The following is a 16972-nucleotide window of genomic DNA, read 5'->3' as shown; positions in this document are numbered from 1 at the left end:
TGCCTGGAGGGATATTAACCTCAATATTAACTTCATATCAGCGTCTAATCATAACTAAGTTGGGATCCAAACACAGGACCGTTGCCCTGAATGCTGAGTATGTGCCAGGAGAGGAAGCAGTCATCTCACTGCTGCCGATGTTGTCAGAAGCTGAATCTATTGTTTAAAAGGCAATGCATTAACCACCAAACATTCATCAAGTCCCACAGACCGCCAGCCTCTACCTGATCTGCACTTGATCTACTGCCACTCTGCAATGCACGCAAACCGATTGATTGTCTTTGAGTTACTGTAATGGCAGTAATGGGTAGGAACATAATAACGCAGGCGCCAGTCGTTTTAGTTTCTTCCCAAGGTATTGTCAATGGAACGGTCGCTGCTTTCTTTTCCTAGATGTCAAAGCTAAAAGTGATCCCTGCCAGGAGAGGAGCAATGTGTGGAGTAGTCCATGTCTCAGCAGGTCGTCTGGAAAAATCTGAGTGCGATTTTAAAAAAGATCAGAAAATCAATACACGCAGAGTACACATTAGAGAAAGAGCAGTTGCTATTTAAACTATGCTGACTACAGTGTTATTGCACACTTGATATTTGACCTATTTTCACATTGTCTATCTTGGTGCAGTGTATCGTATATTTATATATATCTATCATTTCCCAAGACACTCGGGCAAGAAGGTTTCCATTTTTGTCCTTGCCCTTCTTCTGTCTGCTGTGTGTGTGTGTGTGTGTGTGTGTGAGAGATCCCAGAGGAGGCGAAAGGGCAGGGATGGTCACCAGTGCTGAAGTCTACAAGATGCCCGTGATGGTAGCTCATCATGCCAGGGAGAGCAGAAGGAGGAAGGGGGTGAGGGAGGGTTCCCTCGGTCCTTATGCCAACCAATATGCACATTGCAAGGGGTAGAACGGGTGGGGATGTGTGTGTGTGTGTGTTGGGGGGAGACTTGCACTGATGAGAGGTCAAGGCAAGTGTCCTTGCCTGCCTATCAACTGTACTCTTCAGGGATTAGCCAAACACACACCACTTTCCACATGCACACTTGCAGTACAGCCAGATGCCACCAAGGGGAGCTCTGAATCTGTGATCATCTGTTAGGCATGGAGCGTGCCCATTTCCCCCCCTTCTATCCTCTCTCTTGGCGGAGAGTCCCTATCACCTCACCTAATTCTGTCTGCCTATTTTATTCCGCACAAAGCTGACAAATTCATAGGTTTTGTGGAGAAAAGACGGCAAATATACACGTACAGAGAGTGGGCGAGGGAGGCAGAGAGACTGGCTCTACTTATTTTGCTGCTTACTGATGCAGCCGTAGATATGCATGACCCATTAAGAAGAGGAGACAGAGAGTGGATGAGACTTCGGAGACCACTGGGGCCGTACGATAACCTCAGCTGGAATCCAGCGCTTGTCTTGTAGACTGCAGGCTATTCGGAAGGCAAGATATCGTGTTAGCTCCAATGGGAAGAGGAGTGGAAATGAAGAATGTGGCTGCGCTGTTTACATTTGCAGTCAATCAGATGATGTATTTAACAGTCTTCATAGCATCTAAACAACACCGAACGTGGTAGGTGGGACAAGACAAGTGCATGTTGATGGCTTATTTGCATGGCCACATACATGACCTGCAAAAACGATGTTAAAACAATTAAAAAGGGCAGATGTGTTCATCCCATAACTCATTCAAAGCGTCCTTGTTTGTTGAGTGATGTGAATATTTTTGGAAACTATACTGTATACAGGCTACGGGCAAAATAAAAAGCTAAATGCAGTCAAATTCAAATAAGCCGCCCTGCAACAGTGTCTGTGGTCAGTTCATCATGCTTCATTATTTGTTGGATGACCATGGAAGTGAAAATGTTTGTACTGGACAACATTACATTCTTCTTGGTATTTCATGAACCTGTTGTTATCTTTCAACAAAGCCCACTGACATAACACGCACAGTATATATCGTGTAAACTGTCACGTCGATCTCGTGGTTAAACTACTAACAGAGGATAATGGTAGTGTTCTTCAGCTTAATAATTATTATTTACTTTCGTCAGAAAGCACAAGCCGACATGATTACGTCTAAATCCGTTGTACGGATGATAACTATTAATATAGAAATATCCAATCTTCTCTCTGATGGCCTTGTCTACTTATGTAGGTCATATAGAGGCATCAGTATTACATTGAACAGATGGCATTACCAGTTTAAAGTTACTCATTGTAACTGTATGTTCAGAAATATTCAGTACTGTTCACATTCATATTCATTTTCAGGAATTGTTTTTTGTATTTGTTTTACCCCAATGATGAAAATAATTACACTGTCTGACATATTCTTCTGTTTCATTGATTTTTGTTAAACCCTGTAAAAATATTCCTCAACTGGTAACACAAAATATTAGCTAATACGTACATTTTTGTTTACAACTATTGATCAATTAATATACATAAAACCAGAAAAAACAATAGTCATTAAGTTAGTAAAAGAAATCAGTTATTAAAGAATTGTTCCACTTGTGAAAAAGGAACTCTGCTCAGTGCCGTGATGCCTCCTGTGTCTAAATTAGTTTAGAAATGATGTGCCTTTATTTCACACATATACTTGACCTCCACGCCGAATTCCATCCTCCTATGGCGAAAACTGTGGTGGGGAATTTTCTCTGAGCCGACCAACCGCCAAGAGGTAAAGAGCTAAGGACAGATCCACATGCAGATTAAGGTTTTCCTACAGTGTTCCTCTGACGTGTGTGTAGCCGTGTGACTGCATGCGTGTTCTACGAGACCTCGAAGAATGCAATCGCTCATTCATCAGCTGGGTATCAGCCCGGCAGTAAACACAGGGTCAGAGACGGTCGATGTGTCATCAATACTTTCGTCCTGGTGTCTCTCGGTGGGGCCGGTCCAGTGTAAATCTAGAGAGCTCTTTAACACTTAGGCCGCACGTTATATCAATTACAGTGATCCACTGGGGATTCTCGCTGTTATGTGAGTTAATGGAGACCGCCTGGACGGCACGGTGTGGGCGGTTAGCTCGAAGTCATGGCATGGCCTGAGGAGGGGCGCTTGGTATCGGGTCGGCTACACTGACTTTTGCTGTCAATATCAAGAATAAGGTGAGATGATCTGAACGCTGCTACAGTAGATGTGCCTGCTAGTTTCAACAGCAACATGTGATGTGTACATTAAAATACTGTATAGGTATCATTTAGTAACAAGCAGTACAGGTATTGTTCCATATTGAATACAAATGAGAGAGTATATGATTTTGCCAGCAAAATCAGTTATAACGCATTCTATTGTAAATACTGACAGACAGACGGACAGCACATAGAAAGGTGGATGAACAGTGAGACGGGCAGATAACAGTAGAGTGTGTGTGTGTGTGTGTGTGTGTGTTTCGTACTTGTCTAATGGTCATTATGGTGCAGTTGGCGGTAGGTGGGTTGGCTCATGCTGTAAATCTTTAAAACCGTGTCGGCTTCCCAAACTCATTAAGCTAGTCTCACTCTGCTAATATTACCATAATACCATATTTTACACCCACGATGTGTATGTTTGTGTGTGTAGGTGTGGGTGTGTGTGTCTGAGACGCCGCGTCTGAGACTCTGTGTGTGTCAGCGAGTGCTTGATCACTGGCCCTCATCCTACTGCATGTCCACCGCATGCAAATAAATCACCAGCTCCAGAAATACTGGACTAGTTCCATGTCAAAGTTACCACATTTAGAATTAATTGTAGCAGTGTTGCAATATGACAGAAATTGCAGAGCCTGGTGGGCATGGAAATGTCTCCCTATAATTTAACAGCACTTAGTTCACATTAAGAATCCCTTTGCTCTCAACTTTTCCTTCTTCAGTGTCTCATAGAACAACAGTTTGATACGAGCGGCTGTCCAACCTCCCCCACCTTTCTGGGGATGTTTTTACAGGCGCACACAAAGAAGTTGATTTCCCATCTCTGTGGTAATGCATTCAAATCAGGCTTTTTTTTTTTGCATTCGGGCCCACTTACAATGCCCATTATTAGGTCTGACAAGGCATTCATTCCAATTACAATTACCAAAAAATAAAGTGAAGAAGTAAGCACGGCAAGTGTAAGTGAAATTGATTGTGACTCACTGCTGGTAACTGCAACTGTCAATTGATGACCTGGTGCCTCCAGAGAGTGCACTGTATCTACATATACTTAGCTTGAAACTATAAAAACAACAGAAAAACTAAGTAGAAGGAACAAGCACAGGGACAGGGCTCAGCATCCAGGTTGCTGGGGCTCTTTGGTTTTCCATTAGCTACGATTAAAGGTTTGTAAAGATGTGCTGGGTAATTTGTTCAGAAAGGGTTTAAGTGCATTGTCACCTTTGATGAATTAGGGCGCATTCCATTTGTGTAGCCGAGTACATTATGTGCATACATACTGAGCAGAGCACTTTCCTCACTTGCTCATTATTAACAGCACGAAACAGTGTCCTTGGAAACACCTTACATGTGCATGTTGCCTTTCATTGCATTATGATGTATATTAACTATAATCTCATCATGACTTGGGCTGTGTTGGGTTTTCACATGTCACCTTTGAGTGATCTTTGAATTTGAAGGTGAGATGGATCTTTGGTCATTTAGAAGAAACATATGAAGCCACGAAAGACCTCCTGTTCAATGTTAACCTTGAAAAAAAAAGAAACTTCTGTTAAGGTGAGTAGCAAGCAACAGGAGAGGAGAGAATCAAGGTGAGACAAACGCTCCATGCGTGCAGAGAGCAAAGACCTAAAGATGGAGAGCCAAGTAAAGCAGCAGAGACAGAGTCGGTGGGTGGCAGACAGAGGCACCACTCCGACTGCGGTGGCCCTGGATTCCACGGGCAGTGTTTACCTGGCGCAGGTTGCGGGTGACGCGCACATCATGCCAGGCGTTGTCGTTGAACTTGCCGTTGACGGGCTCCACCAGGGCCTCGAACGCCCCCGAGCCCAGGTTGATGACCAGCCAGACCGCGCCGCTCTTCAAGGACAGGTTCACGTAGTCCGCCGATTTGCCGGTGTGCAGCATGAGGCCGTTGCGCTGCAGCGTGCGGAAGGACAGCGTGATCTCGTCGGTGCTGCTCTGGATGGGCGTCAGCGACAGGTCGTAGCAGAAGAACTCGTTGCCCTTGAAGGTGGCTACTGACTCTTCTTTACCTGGAGGAAAACAGAAAGCTTAGTTAAATCAATACTACATGAAGGCAGGATTATACCACTATGATGTCCGAACATATGCCAGGAGGGGAACTTGATTAAAGCCAGATTCTAGCTATTAAAAGCAAAGAAATACTGCCTCTGAGCAGCTTCACTCGTGGCCTCGCTCACTGCATCACTTCTCTGTGCAAGGATGGGTCAAATATTTGGAGATGAGACCGATGAGTTTATTGATTCCAGCGCTACAGCACTGATTGTTGCTGCACCTCTAATGCATAAAAGAAATGTTTTCATCATAGATACTTCACGGGGTAAAAATAGCATTTGTTCAGTTCACAAATAAATTAACAGCACATAATAGTCCGACACATAAAAGACCTTGGGTGCAGGGTGATGCATCTGCCGTGAAAAAAAATAAGAGCGGTATGGGAGCATCGGAGAGTGGTGAGAGAGAATAACAGGAGGATGGCAAACAGAAAAGGTGTTGACAACTTTGCTAATGCCTGTCAGTCTGTCTGCAGCACATGGCCTCCTTCCACTGCGGGGAGCTTCGTTCACACGCTAGCAGTCAAAACAGCCAGTTTGTACAATGGACACATGTCAAACAGCAGCCTAACGGCAGCAGGGGAGGACGCAGTGTGCATCTGTCAGGAACTGAATGAACACCTGCAGCTGTCACAACAGAAAGTACCGCTGCAACGGAACTCACAACAGTGACACCTCAATCACAGAGCATGGACACTGAAGCCAGGGAGCATGAGATTAGCTTTTATCTAGTTCTACATTTTATTTCTTATGATTATACTAGCATTGTATTTGTTGTTTCTACCGTTATATGCTTATTTTTAGGAACTTATGTCCGTCACTTGACATTTCCCCGATGGATCAATAGAGCTTCACCTTAACTATACATAATAATATGCTGATTACCTCAAATCATAAAATCAATGGTACAAATCAGCCGCTTCTTTTGGGGGGAGGGCACAAACCACCACCAATAACGGCGAGATCTCTCAACTCTTCCCCACTCAGCGGTTATACAAATCAACCAGTTTCCCAACATGAACTGTGATCTGAAGTGACGTCGCACTTCCTGTTTTCATTTGTCCCTCCTCACCTCTGTTCCCCTGGTGGGGCCATATTGAAGAATCGGCTTCAGGTAATGAGCTATAGGGCCGAAACAGGAAAGAGGAGGCAAACTCAAACTGCCAAGAGGCCCCTGCATGGGTGGATCATCAAATCTAGTTCATCCTGAAGTTCCATTACAGCGAGATCGCTCCAAGACCTCGGTGCATTTCCCTGGGGAGAGAGGCTGGGGCTGGCCAGAGGGGGGTGGTTCGTTGGCAGACAGATTGAAAGCCAAATTTCATGAGCGAGCGAGTTCTCCACAGGAGCAATCTTAGGTGAGAGGACAAGAGTGGGGATGGATACTACTGTGTCCATGACATAGCTGCGATATATATATACTGAGATATGACCACGGACAGTTCAACCTGTTGTAGCCTACATGAAGCAAAGTTGATTATTATTTCACGAAAACTAAGGCATGGAAGGCATGTGAAAAGGGAAGAACAGCTATAGAGTGACATGCTAACTGAAAATGAAAGGGGATGATTGAGCTCATTTTTAAACTAACTAGTTATTACATTTTTTTCATTCAATCAATATTTAGGCAGGTATTTCCCATTGAGATTGCAATATCTCCTTTCCAAGGGAGGGGCGGCCAAGATAGCAGCATTATAGTGCTGAAAAGAAAATATCTCATGTGCTGAGGGGAAAGAAATCGGATGCAGTGAGGGACGAATAACATCCAGACACAAAGAGCAACTTAAAAGAGCATTTTGGCTGAAATCGAAATTCAGAGTAACCTCAACTGAAGTGTGAATTGTCATCGGGGAAAAAAGGCATCAAAGGAGGAAGAGAACGAGATGAAGGGTAAAAATGGCATGGAGGGAAAAACAAAAACAAGAGAAGCACATCCCCCAGGAGCAGCCTCCTGGCAGCGCCGGCGTTGCTGATGTAGGAAGAACAAAAAGCGTGGCAAATGGACCACAGCAACCATTTTCAATTATGTATTAAGTTGGACCCTCTCCCAAAGTACGGGCTGTTTAACGGTAAGCAACAAACAGCTTGTGATTGCTTGAGCTCAGCGAGATGGAGCCGCATGCAATGGAGAGACACCAAAAAAAACAAAAAAACTTCCTTTTGTTTATGTCTGTTTAATAATGAATAGAAGGCTGAGCGGAGGAGATGAAGCTGGAGAGGACCAGGGAGTGACAGGAAAGAACAAGGGGGGGGGGGGTTCACTGTTGCAACAGTCACAACAATGCCCCTCTGTAAAATATTTTAAAATGAACGGTCATATGATTTGGGTTTTTGACTTCACAGTCTATTGTCAACAAAACTATTCACAAGCCAGTAACACATCGCAGTGCTACCCAAAGACTGACACTGATCCATCTCGTGATTCCCTGTATCTCCCGCATGCTCCAGGAAGTCACTGTTCCCCCTCCTCCCAGCGTCCCTGGAGACAGACGAGGATCACTTAAGCCTCAGATTTGAAAACACATAAACTAATATAAGGCGGGACTTCCCTGAGAACACTTCAGCTCTGTTGAATATGTGCTCGGAGTCGCTACGTATCCGTTTTTTTTAATCTTACATCCACTTAACGTCTCTATCTCATCCTCTCCCTCCCATGGTAGCACTTTTGTGATTACATGCACACACACACACACACACACACACGGAGTAGCAGTATACGCTTTTCACTCAGATCAAACCTCTTTCCATAAAGCCCAAGAGCTGATGCTGTAGCCAGAGGTAAGACGAGAAATACAAGTATGCAGCAGAGACGTAAGTGCTGTCAAGGTCTCAATTAACCTCACAGAGGCCCCGACTACATTACAGAAATGACTCATTTAAAATTTAGCAAGCCGTAATAATATCTTGATTATTATTTAAATGTTGAGCTCAGCTAGTGTTTCATTTCATGGCGATCAGCTCAAAGTCATCACATAAGAATCAATGACTATCCTGCCAAAAACAAACTTAAACTAACCAAGCTGCCTGCTCACGTAGCAGCGATGTACTCAACAGCGTGTGTACTGGTCGTTCTTTTAGCCAAACACACCGTCCGAGGCAATAAAAGAGTGGAAACTATTCCCCCCCCCCCATTGTGTCTGTGTCTGTGGCTGCAGAGCAGCGACTGAGAGATACTCAGTAGTGTGTGAACTGGTGGTTCCGTTAGCAGTTAGCTGAAAAACAATAAAAGCTGTGCTATCACTTGTGGGCCCTATTGGCCGAGGCCGGTTAAGAGTGGTGAGAGAGGAGTCAGCAGGCAGTCAGTGGCAGTATAAAACAGCCAATGAAAGGAGTTTGTCACTCACTCACTCACTGATGCACGCACACACGACCAATTGCATAATCCTCCGAGCGGAGATCATAATGATTCTGCTGATACAGATAGTATTGTTGGAGCTTCTGCTTGCTGGGAAAGAAGAGGGTTTAAGCACCCGGTGGTACTGTGAGCACATCTCTTTCTGAAATATCTTAACAATAGACCCCTACCAGCTCTTCAATTGCTGCTCTCTAGCTGACATCTGATGTCTCAGGAAGACAAAATGATGTTTCAACCCAGGCATCAGAATAATTTCACACCTGATTTCCACTCCCATGTCTGATCTGACATGCCTCCATATTTGTCACATCAGGCACCTTAGCATCTGATGACTGACATTGTCAATGGGCACGCCCCTTCATACCCATCTGAGCTCCTTGACCCTTATATTCCTACTGTGCTCTTTGCTCTCACATTACAGGGCTCCTGTCTGTCCCCAGATTTAAAAAGAAGACAGCAGGCTAAAGGACTTTTCCCCATTGTGGCGCCGTCCTCTGGAGTAACCGGTCTGCAGATATCAGACAGTTTGACTCTGTTAAGGCCTTTAAATCAAAACTTCCTCGGGCCTTAAGCCTAGTAATTATAGACAATGGTTGTCCTGCCGGAGAGAATATTGTAAACTTTCTGAAAACCACTGCTTGTTTCTAACCTTCGAAGCTGTGTGGCTATCTCTCTCCCTATCCCCCCCCCCCCCCCTCCTCTCCTTTCACTCTAGCTTCTCTGTGGCGGACCATCAGCCGTCCTGGGACTTCTCTCCCCTGACTGTCCGTGCCTCATTCCAGATGTTTGGATCTGGATCTTCATCCTCCTGGAGATTGAACATCTCCCCTTGTGTCCAATCTGTTTGGCGATACCTGTCGTCCCCCCCCCCCCCCGCTTTTACCCGCTACACAAAATAGATCCAATAACCTCAACCGCCACTGCCACCTCTGTCATAGCTAAGCACTTTGCTGCACTCTGCGACCCGTGGCCGTCATTGTTCTGAAGTGAGTGGAATCAATGTCATCGACTTGGACTATCACACACTCCAACCCACACACACACACACACACACACACACACTGTACTGTCCCCATATACCGTATTTTCCGCACTATAAGGCGCACTTAAAAGCCTTTAATTTTCTCAAAAAACGACAGTGCGCCTTGTAATCCGGAGCGCCTTATATATGGATCAATTGGTTAATTGGTTGATCCATACTGGTTGTACACGGCGCTCTGTCAAAATGTTTCAGTACGACTGGTAAACTACAAAGCCGCACCGCGGTAAACACCGGTACTGTGCTTACTCCTAGTCCAACACCACTTGTGTGTATAAAGACCCCAAAATGGCACCTTTCAAGAGACACGCTTACGACGCTATTCTATTCTATGCGCCTTATAATCCGGTGCGCCCTATATATAAAAACAGTTCTAAAATAGGCCATTCATTGAAGGTGCGCCTTATAATCCGGTGCGCTTTATAGTGCGGAAAATACGGTAGTCCTACTATGGCTTCACTTGAGAGCCACAAGACAAGTATGAGTGTCAGGATGTGTAAACAGGTCCACTATCTAACTTGCCTGCAACAGCAACAGTATGAATTATGATCTATTGATACTAAAATCAAGTGTCTCCACTCTGGAAAAAACACAGCATTACAACTGGTGATATAATGCCAGGAGAACACAAATACAATCTGTGTTTGTCAACGTGGCCCCGCAAGTGCCATTGTAGGCTGTTCTTTGGTTGGATATTACAGTAATAAAAGTGCAGTGCAGCATGTGTTATTAAATTGGATTCAGCTCAGACTGAGAGAGAGCAGGTTTAATAAGATGAGCTGCATGAATAGCTCCATCCAAAGTTGTGTGGAGCATTTATCAACGCATAATGAACCTTAACATACTGCTCTTAGGCCGATTGGATTACATATTGGGAATAATTAGGTAGTTTTAGGAGAATTAAAAAAGAGATAATGGAATAAGACAAGTGTGCGTGCAAGTGAAAACATCCAAAATACAGATGACCGCATGCTGGCAAATCCACTCAACACATCACATTACCTCGCTGCTCTTACTTACACACACACGCACGCACGCGCATATACAGTCACCCTCTATTAGCTTCCGACGAGAGCCATCCACCCCGCAAAGAGGGTATCAGACAGCTTTAGAGGAACGATTCAGCAGTGAGATGTGAGAGAGCGGTGGGAAATGTGTGGAGCATATGAAAGCTTTGATGCTGCTTCATGAATCAAACAGGCCTGCTGGGTCCACAGACACCGGCTAGTGTCCTGCGCTAGCTCCGGGGCACATGCAAAGGCGTGCAACTGCACACCACGTAAGTAAATAGATACATAGGAATATACCAGCTTCACGCCTAGGCATTGATGAAGAGCTCTGGCACACTTACAACACGTCTCTCTCATATCCGCATTAGCAAGAATGAAAGAAGACAGTCACCAGAAAGAGAAGAAGAGAGGATGAGGCAATGCAGACATTTAAAAAGTAGGGCGAGTTCCAGAGTCAGAGGGTGGTGGGGTGCAGACAAACTGCTGAGGTGAGACGATTGATCGATTGCTCAGATCTCCGTGCCCCCTGCCAGCTTCGTGTTCCACTCGTCATGGATTTTATCTGCTTTAGTCTCCTTCACACATAAATATGAAGCGTCAGCCTCGCTTAACACAAACATACGTGCTATTCTAAACTCGGATAAAAGCCAAATATTTACTCCCTTGGCGACGACCAGTCTCTTAATCCCTGCTGTTCATTGGGCAGATTCTATGAAAATGTTTGAAGGTGATTTCCTCCAGTTGGTCATCTTTTATTTTTGCCCCAGCACAGTGAACCGAGTACGTACTGCTCATCAAACCTTTATGAACCGACTCCACAAATGACTTGATGTTATACGATTTCAGTCCAGAGCAAATCGATTCACTGCTGTTCACTCTTTAAATGTTTACTATATATTACAGTTAGTATGACCTAACAGTCTTCCAATCAACTTACAGGTGACTGACTTGTTTTGCTGTGGCTCAGCTGTATGTCTTACCCTGTACACTTTAGGCTTGTTGAGGAAATGCTGCATGAGACAATCAACTTCCTTTAGTATAATCATGATAAACAGAAACGATGGTTATTAACTGGAACAGAAAGTTATTAACTTGGTTATTAACTGGTTATTAACTGGAACAGAAAGTAAAGGATATTGTAGCACCAGCATGGAGTTAAACATGTTTGTCATAAAATGATGTATAATATCATGTAAGTAGGTATGTAGTAGTCATAGGCATATAACAATTTATAATGACCATTAATAAATGCATGATTGAGAGTTACTATAACTTTCGTTTATAGTTAGCATTAACAAACACTGAAATGATAATTAATGAGGATAACTGCTTTAATTGTTAGCGATGATGTACCGCATGTTTTGTAAACATTTAGGAAATCCTTCATAAAACATAAATAAATATTATGGACTATTTGTATCACTTTCTTAATGGTTATTAATAGGTTTGCTAACCATCAATAAACATGTTGATGGCCTTTATAAAGTCACATCTGAGAAGTCTAATACCTAAAATGGTTCATAAATTCTTTGTAAATCATATATAAACATGATTTAGATACATTAGTTAAAAAGTTCTGTTTCTTTAATACATGTCTGATGATTTGTAACAAATATGTAGTATAGTAGACACAATGTAATTGTTTACTAACATATTCAGAATGTCACAGTCTCTTATTAGATATGATACAATTTATACACAAACAATAAACAAACTTAAGATAAAATATATTATAGAAGTACTAACAATAAGTTAACATGATTAATGATCTTATTTTTAGTTACTTAAGTTTAATTATCAATATACCATTTATTAATGATGGTTATTATAAAGTGTTACCCACAGTATTAATATAGTTCATTGTGTCCAGACCTGACTGTGACCCTGATCCAGTAGAATGCACTGGTGATGTGTTGATATGGATCTTGTGGAGCCTTTGACACGATGCTGCAATAGAAGCTGAAATAGCATTGTTCCCACCACCAGCCCTCAGTGCTCTCCTTTCTCTGCAGAGCTGCTGATTACTGTAGGTATCGACTCAAGGACTGATTGCAATCCTGTAATGAAGGACCTATAAATTGCATTCTGCCTATAGCTAATTAGCTGGAGGCCAAAATTCTTGCTTGAACTAACCACCATCCCCCTCCCCTTCTTAAGAGATGCTTGTTGAGCCATAGTGAATGTGGTATCACGCCATCCACAATGTTGCTTTTTGTTCTAGGGAAAGCAGCCAAAAGAGCCGGAGTGTCAATATGAAAAGACCTGTCCACAGTGAGGTAACGTATGAGAACATTATTTTACCTATTGAGCCTTACAGAGTCTGAGTGAGCCAGGATTTGGAAGGATAGAAGCCCACACTCCCTGGGTATGAGGTAGGTGGATAAAGAGCTACATGATGAGTAGTGCGCTCGGATATTAGAGAGTATTTGTCAAAATCTAGCTCAATATTAACTAATCTGAGATAAAACCCATAAAAAAAGTTAGATGTATGAATTCAAATTATCTTACTAATTATATCGGTTATTTCCACACTGTACTGTATAATTTACCACAGGAATTAGCATCCGTCTTTCTAATCGCTCACTTAACTTTATTGGTAAAATCTATGTCTACAAGGTGTCCATGGACTGTTCTAATCCTTAGCTAAGTGTGCAGGTGGGGGGGGGTATTTTAGGAGCCCTTGGCATGAAGAGACTTGCTTCGATTATTTTTTGGCCCCTCCACCTTTAGATGTAGCTGCAGGTCACATTTTAAGAGCACACGCTTGGTGTTAATTTAATCCCCTGTGCCGTCGCTTTGATTGACAGGATTTGAAGGTCGCTGGAGGAGCGTGCAGGTGGCAAAGGGAAGCGGAAAGTAAATTGTTCCATAGAGCTGTTGGGAACAGAGTCGAGCGTGATTTGCATACTAAATCTGTTCTCCACTGGTAGACTGGTGCTGTAAGTTGGGTCACATAACCCTGACATGACGCTGAAAACAAGGTGCATCTGGAGTTGGCCCGTGTCAGCATTGTGTGTTTAAGGAGCAAGGTGGCGCTCCGGTTTGACCTTTTTGTCCCCCTCGCTCATCGTCACGTTTATGTCCAGCATTTCCATGAGGCGGTTTTGCCTGTCCTCCGTCTCTCACACGCTTGTTCTTCAGGGTAATTCTAGGTGGTAAATGATGACACTTAATGGGGATAACACGGCTGTCGCCTTGGAAACAATCCATTTTGTAACCGCAATATCAGACACCGTGTCTGCAGCCTCCTGACTCGACTCCACCTCTTGTCTGCATCTCTGATTTGCACTCTTTCTGCGTCTCTCTGCTTGTTCACTGCCTCTCGGTCGTTTCTCTTCCCTCCTACTGTGGGTGCCTGGCAGGTGACTATTATCAGCGTGGACGGCTGCTCAGTCTCCGGGCTCAACGGGGACACAAAGAAAATGTCAAGTAAACTGACACTAACGATGGGCCTGTGTGCTCCTGAATGGCGGGCTCCTTAGTCAACTGACTGCAAGACATAATCAGCCCTATTACCACGACCCCCTCCCCCCCATCATCAAGTTGCACTTACCCACACACCTTCTTCATTGTACTGCATTGCAGAGTGCCATTGTATGTAATATGAGACTTATTTCTGAGATACCTTCCCCACTCAAAGTTCGGATAGGGGCAAAGGGGGGGAGCCTTTTCAGAGTATTGCCTGTTGGCAGTACTTATTTACCACAGCTCCACTGTTCTAGAGAAGAACAAGAAAACAACTTACTTCCAGGATTGCATGTACACTTCCTATTTCACATAGATGGCGGGCCATTCTCTGCTACAACGATCAGGCTAATGTCCATATATTTCACCACAGTAACATGAAAGAGGCCATGTGAAATACAGAGCTATGGATTTTTCTCTTCCTATGGCTCCAGTGAGCATTGGTCGGACTTGGATCATTAACTCTATATTGAACTGTAGTGGAAATATCTCAGGGAAGACACAAAACCATTTGAATATAAGCAAAAAGACACATTCAAGTATAGCAATCACAGGCGTATATGGTCTGCCATCCAACATATAAAATAAATCTTAAAAAGAGATTATAGTTGTATTAAAGAGTAAACTAACTGCCAAAAGAGAAAGATACATACACGTTTAATGAAAAGCAAGAGCACAATTCATCACAGACTACTGTCAATAAAGCAGAGAGAAAATGAGAAACAACGTGCTGCATATTTGGAAGGTTGCCTGATGTTTTATGTGGGTTCTTATAATTGGATGAGAAGACTTGGCAATTTGCCTGAAAAACTATTCATCGGAAAATCCTTTACTTAATATGTTAATGCCATCGCCTGCTGTAAAGTAGAGTAGTGTAGCAGTTCAGTGTGTGTGCGTGCATGCCCATCGTCATATTAAAGCTAACAAGTGTTGCAGCACTGAGTTGGCCTCTACCTCGGTAAAAAAGAAAGAGAACATTCAAGACAAACAAAGTCTGGTTTCTTCACTGGGGTGATTAGTTATCGGTGCGTTTTATGAGAGAACGTTTCTACTCCCCTCCAGTGATGCCTTTGAAATTCTTTCCCCACACGGAAAAGTGTTGAGTTCTCACAAGTGATACCCCCCGCACGGCCGTGCATTCCAACCAACACAATTGATCCTTCGCTAAGTCCCGCCCCCCCGCTGCTACTCAGTCAAGCTGTCAGAGCTACCATGGAGCCAAAACTGTCACTAACTGCACTCCTTGAAGAAATACAATCTAAAGAAGATAAAAGCGATTTCAGATAGAAGCAGCCAGTCTAGAATATGCGTTTGAAGTGTGTATCAAGGGTGTCAAACGGATTCAGCGGAGAAAACAGGTTTAATGGATAAAGATAGAAGCTGAAGCCTATAGAGATCACAGTGTAAAACTGAACCACCACATCACCTGGAGATCAAGACAGAAGACAATGAAATGAAGGAACAACCAAGCCGGGTTGGTGTTTATTCACTGTTACAATCATTAAAAAGCTGAATGTGTCTGTCAGTATACCTTCAGTAGCCAATAGCAAACGCTAACTCTAGTAAATGTTGTGCTAACATACTCTGCTAATGTTAGCTGCACAAGCTTTTATGTAAAAATGTTTTTTAGAAATGTATAATTCTTTCCAACCTCTCTGGGTAACGAGTATCACCATTACACAACGTTTAACCATAACCAGCTCCAAATACACAAAACCAGACTGAAAATAAGGACGATCTGAAACGACTTCATGAGAGTCTATGGAGCAGAGGCGGAGAGACGTCAGACCGCGGTCTATGCTACGCTATGATTGGCCAGTCTCTATAAGGAATAGTATGCACCTCTCATGCAGTGCTTGGATACTATTCACTACTCCGTCTGTGAAGTCCATCACTGGCGGGTGAAAAGAAGAGGCTGGCAACACATCAGCGTTTGCAGTAACAGAGACTACAGGTGTAAAGACAAGTATTACGTGTGAGAAAACTGTAGTAACACAGTAGTAACTATGAAGAAGTTGCATGAGTAAGACTGAAAGCTTTGGAAAAAAAAACACACACACACACGAACACACTTCAACACAAGGTCAGGTCAAATTGGGGTGAATGCCAATGTTGAGAGAGACTATAACTAATCCAGTGTGTTGAACCACCAATCAGGCTTTCAGCCAACTGAAGAAGAGCTTTAATGAGCGAAACTTCCTGCTAAAGGCGTTCGACCTCTTGAACCTGGAAGAGCTGCCCACAGAGGAGCTGTAACGCATGGCTCTTTACAGACGAGCAGAGTTTGGTACGAGGCAATGAAAGGAGGATTTGACATTGTGAATGTGACAACTTTTAAACTATTAAACAAATAAGGGTCATGTCAGAACAGCATTCTAACAAATACCACATGCCTCTGGAAAGCTTCTCAACAGCTTGTACCCCCCCTCGCCTGTGAATCCAATGGATTCCTAATGAAGCCCATAAGTAAAAAACATAAAATAAATGTAAGAATGACTCATTGAGTGAGTGGATATGAAACACACAAGGCATGCAGGCAGCTAAATCAAACTATAATGCCTGTGTTGTGGCAATGTATCAGTATGTTCTCTGAGATGTAACTTAACTTAACTTAACTAGCTTAACTCTGAACATTGTGTGCATGCAGACAATCAAAGGTAGCCTCTGTCTGACTTGTTGTAATCTCAACCCGATGGATGTCAGGGCTCATAACCTCCGCCTTTCTCACAAAAGCAGAAACAGCAGCGCCCGTGAAGGCCTGGGACCCGGCCGTGATATCTCCTTCAGAAAAGGGACGAGATAATGTGCCACTGGAACAGGCAGTTCAGTTTGTGTGAAGCATATACACTCTGCAAACCTCCGAACCATCCGAGGGGAAAGAGCTCTCTGACCATTCAGCTGA

General features: G+C 43.5%; 1 protein-coding gene across 36 annotated transcripts in view; it reads right to left on the bottom strand.

Moving 5' to 3' along the window:
- nrxn2b (neurexin 2b) overlaps positions 1-16972 on the bottom strand; it is a 528601-nt gene that overhangs the window by 347718 nt on the left and 163911 nt on the right. For 17 of the 36 annotated variants that reach the window (XM_076087049.1, XM_076087035.1, XM_076087034.1 and 14 more), the window contains one exon: positions 4858-5159. In XM_076087049.1, coding sequence (XP_075943164.1) covers positions 4858-5159 — 302 coding nt within the window. Of the gene's footprint in view, positions 1-4857; positions 5178-9471; positions 9502-16972 lie in introns of all 36 variants that reach the window. The other 19 variants (XM_076087067.1, XM_076087068.1, XM_076087043.1 and 16 more) reach the window with 4 other exon arrangements.

Source organism: Anarhichas minor, unplaced genomic scaffold (genome assembly GCF_050575085.1).
Source record: "Anarhichas minor isolate MPS153535 unplaced genomic scaffold, ASM5057508v1 ptg000009l, whole genome shotgun sequence".
Taxonomy (NCBI): Eukaryota; Metazoa; Chordata; class Actinopteri; order Perciformes; family Anarhichadidae; genus Anarhichas; species Anarhichas minor.
Note: the sequence above shows the minus strand (reverse complement) of the source record. Positions and strands in the feature narration are given on the sequence as shown.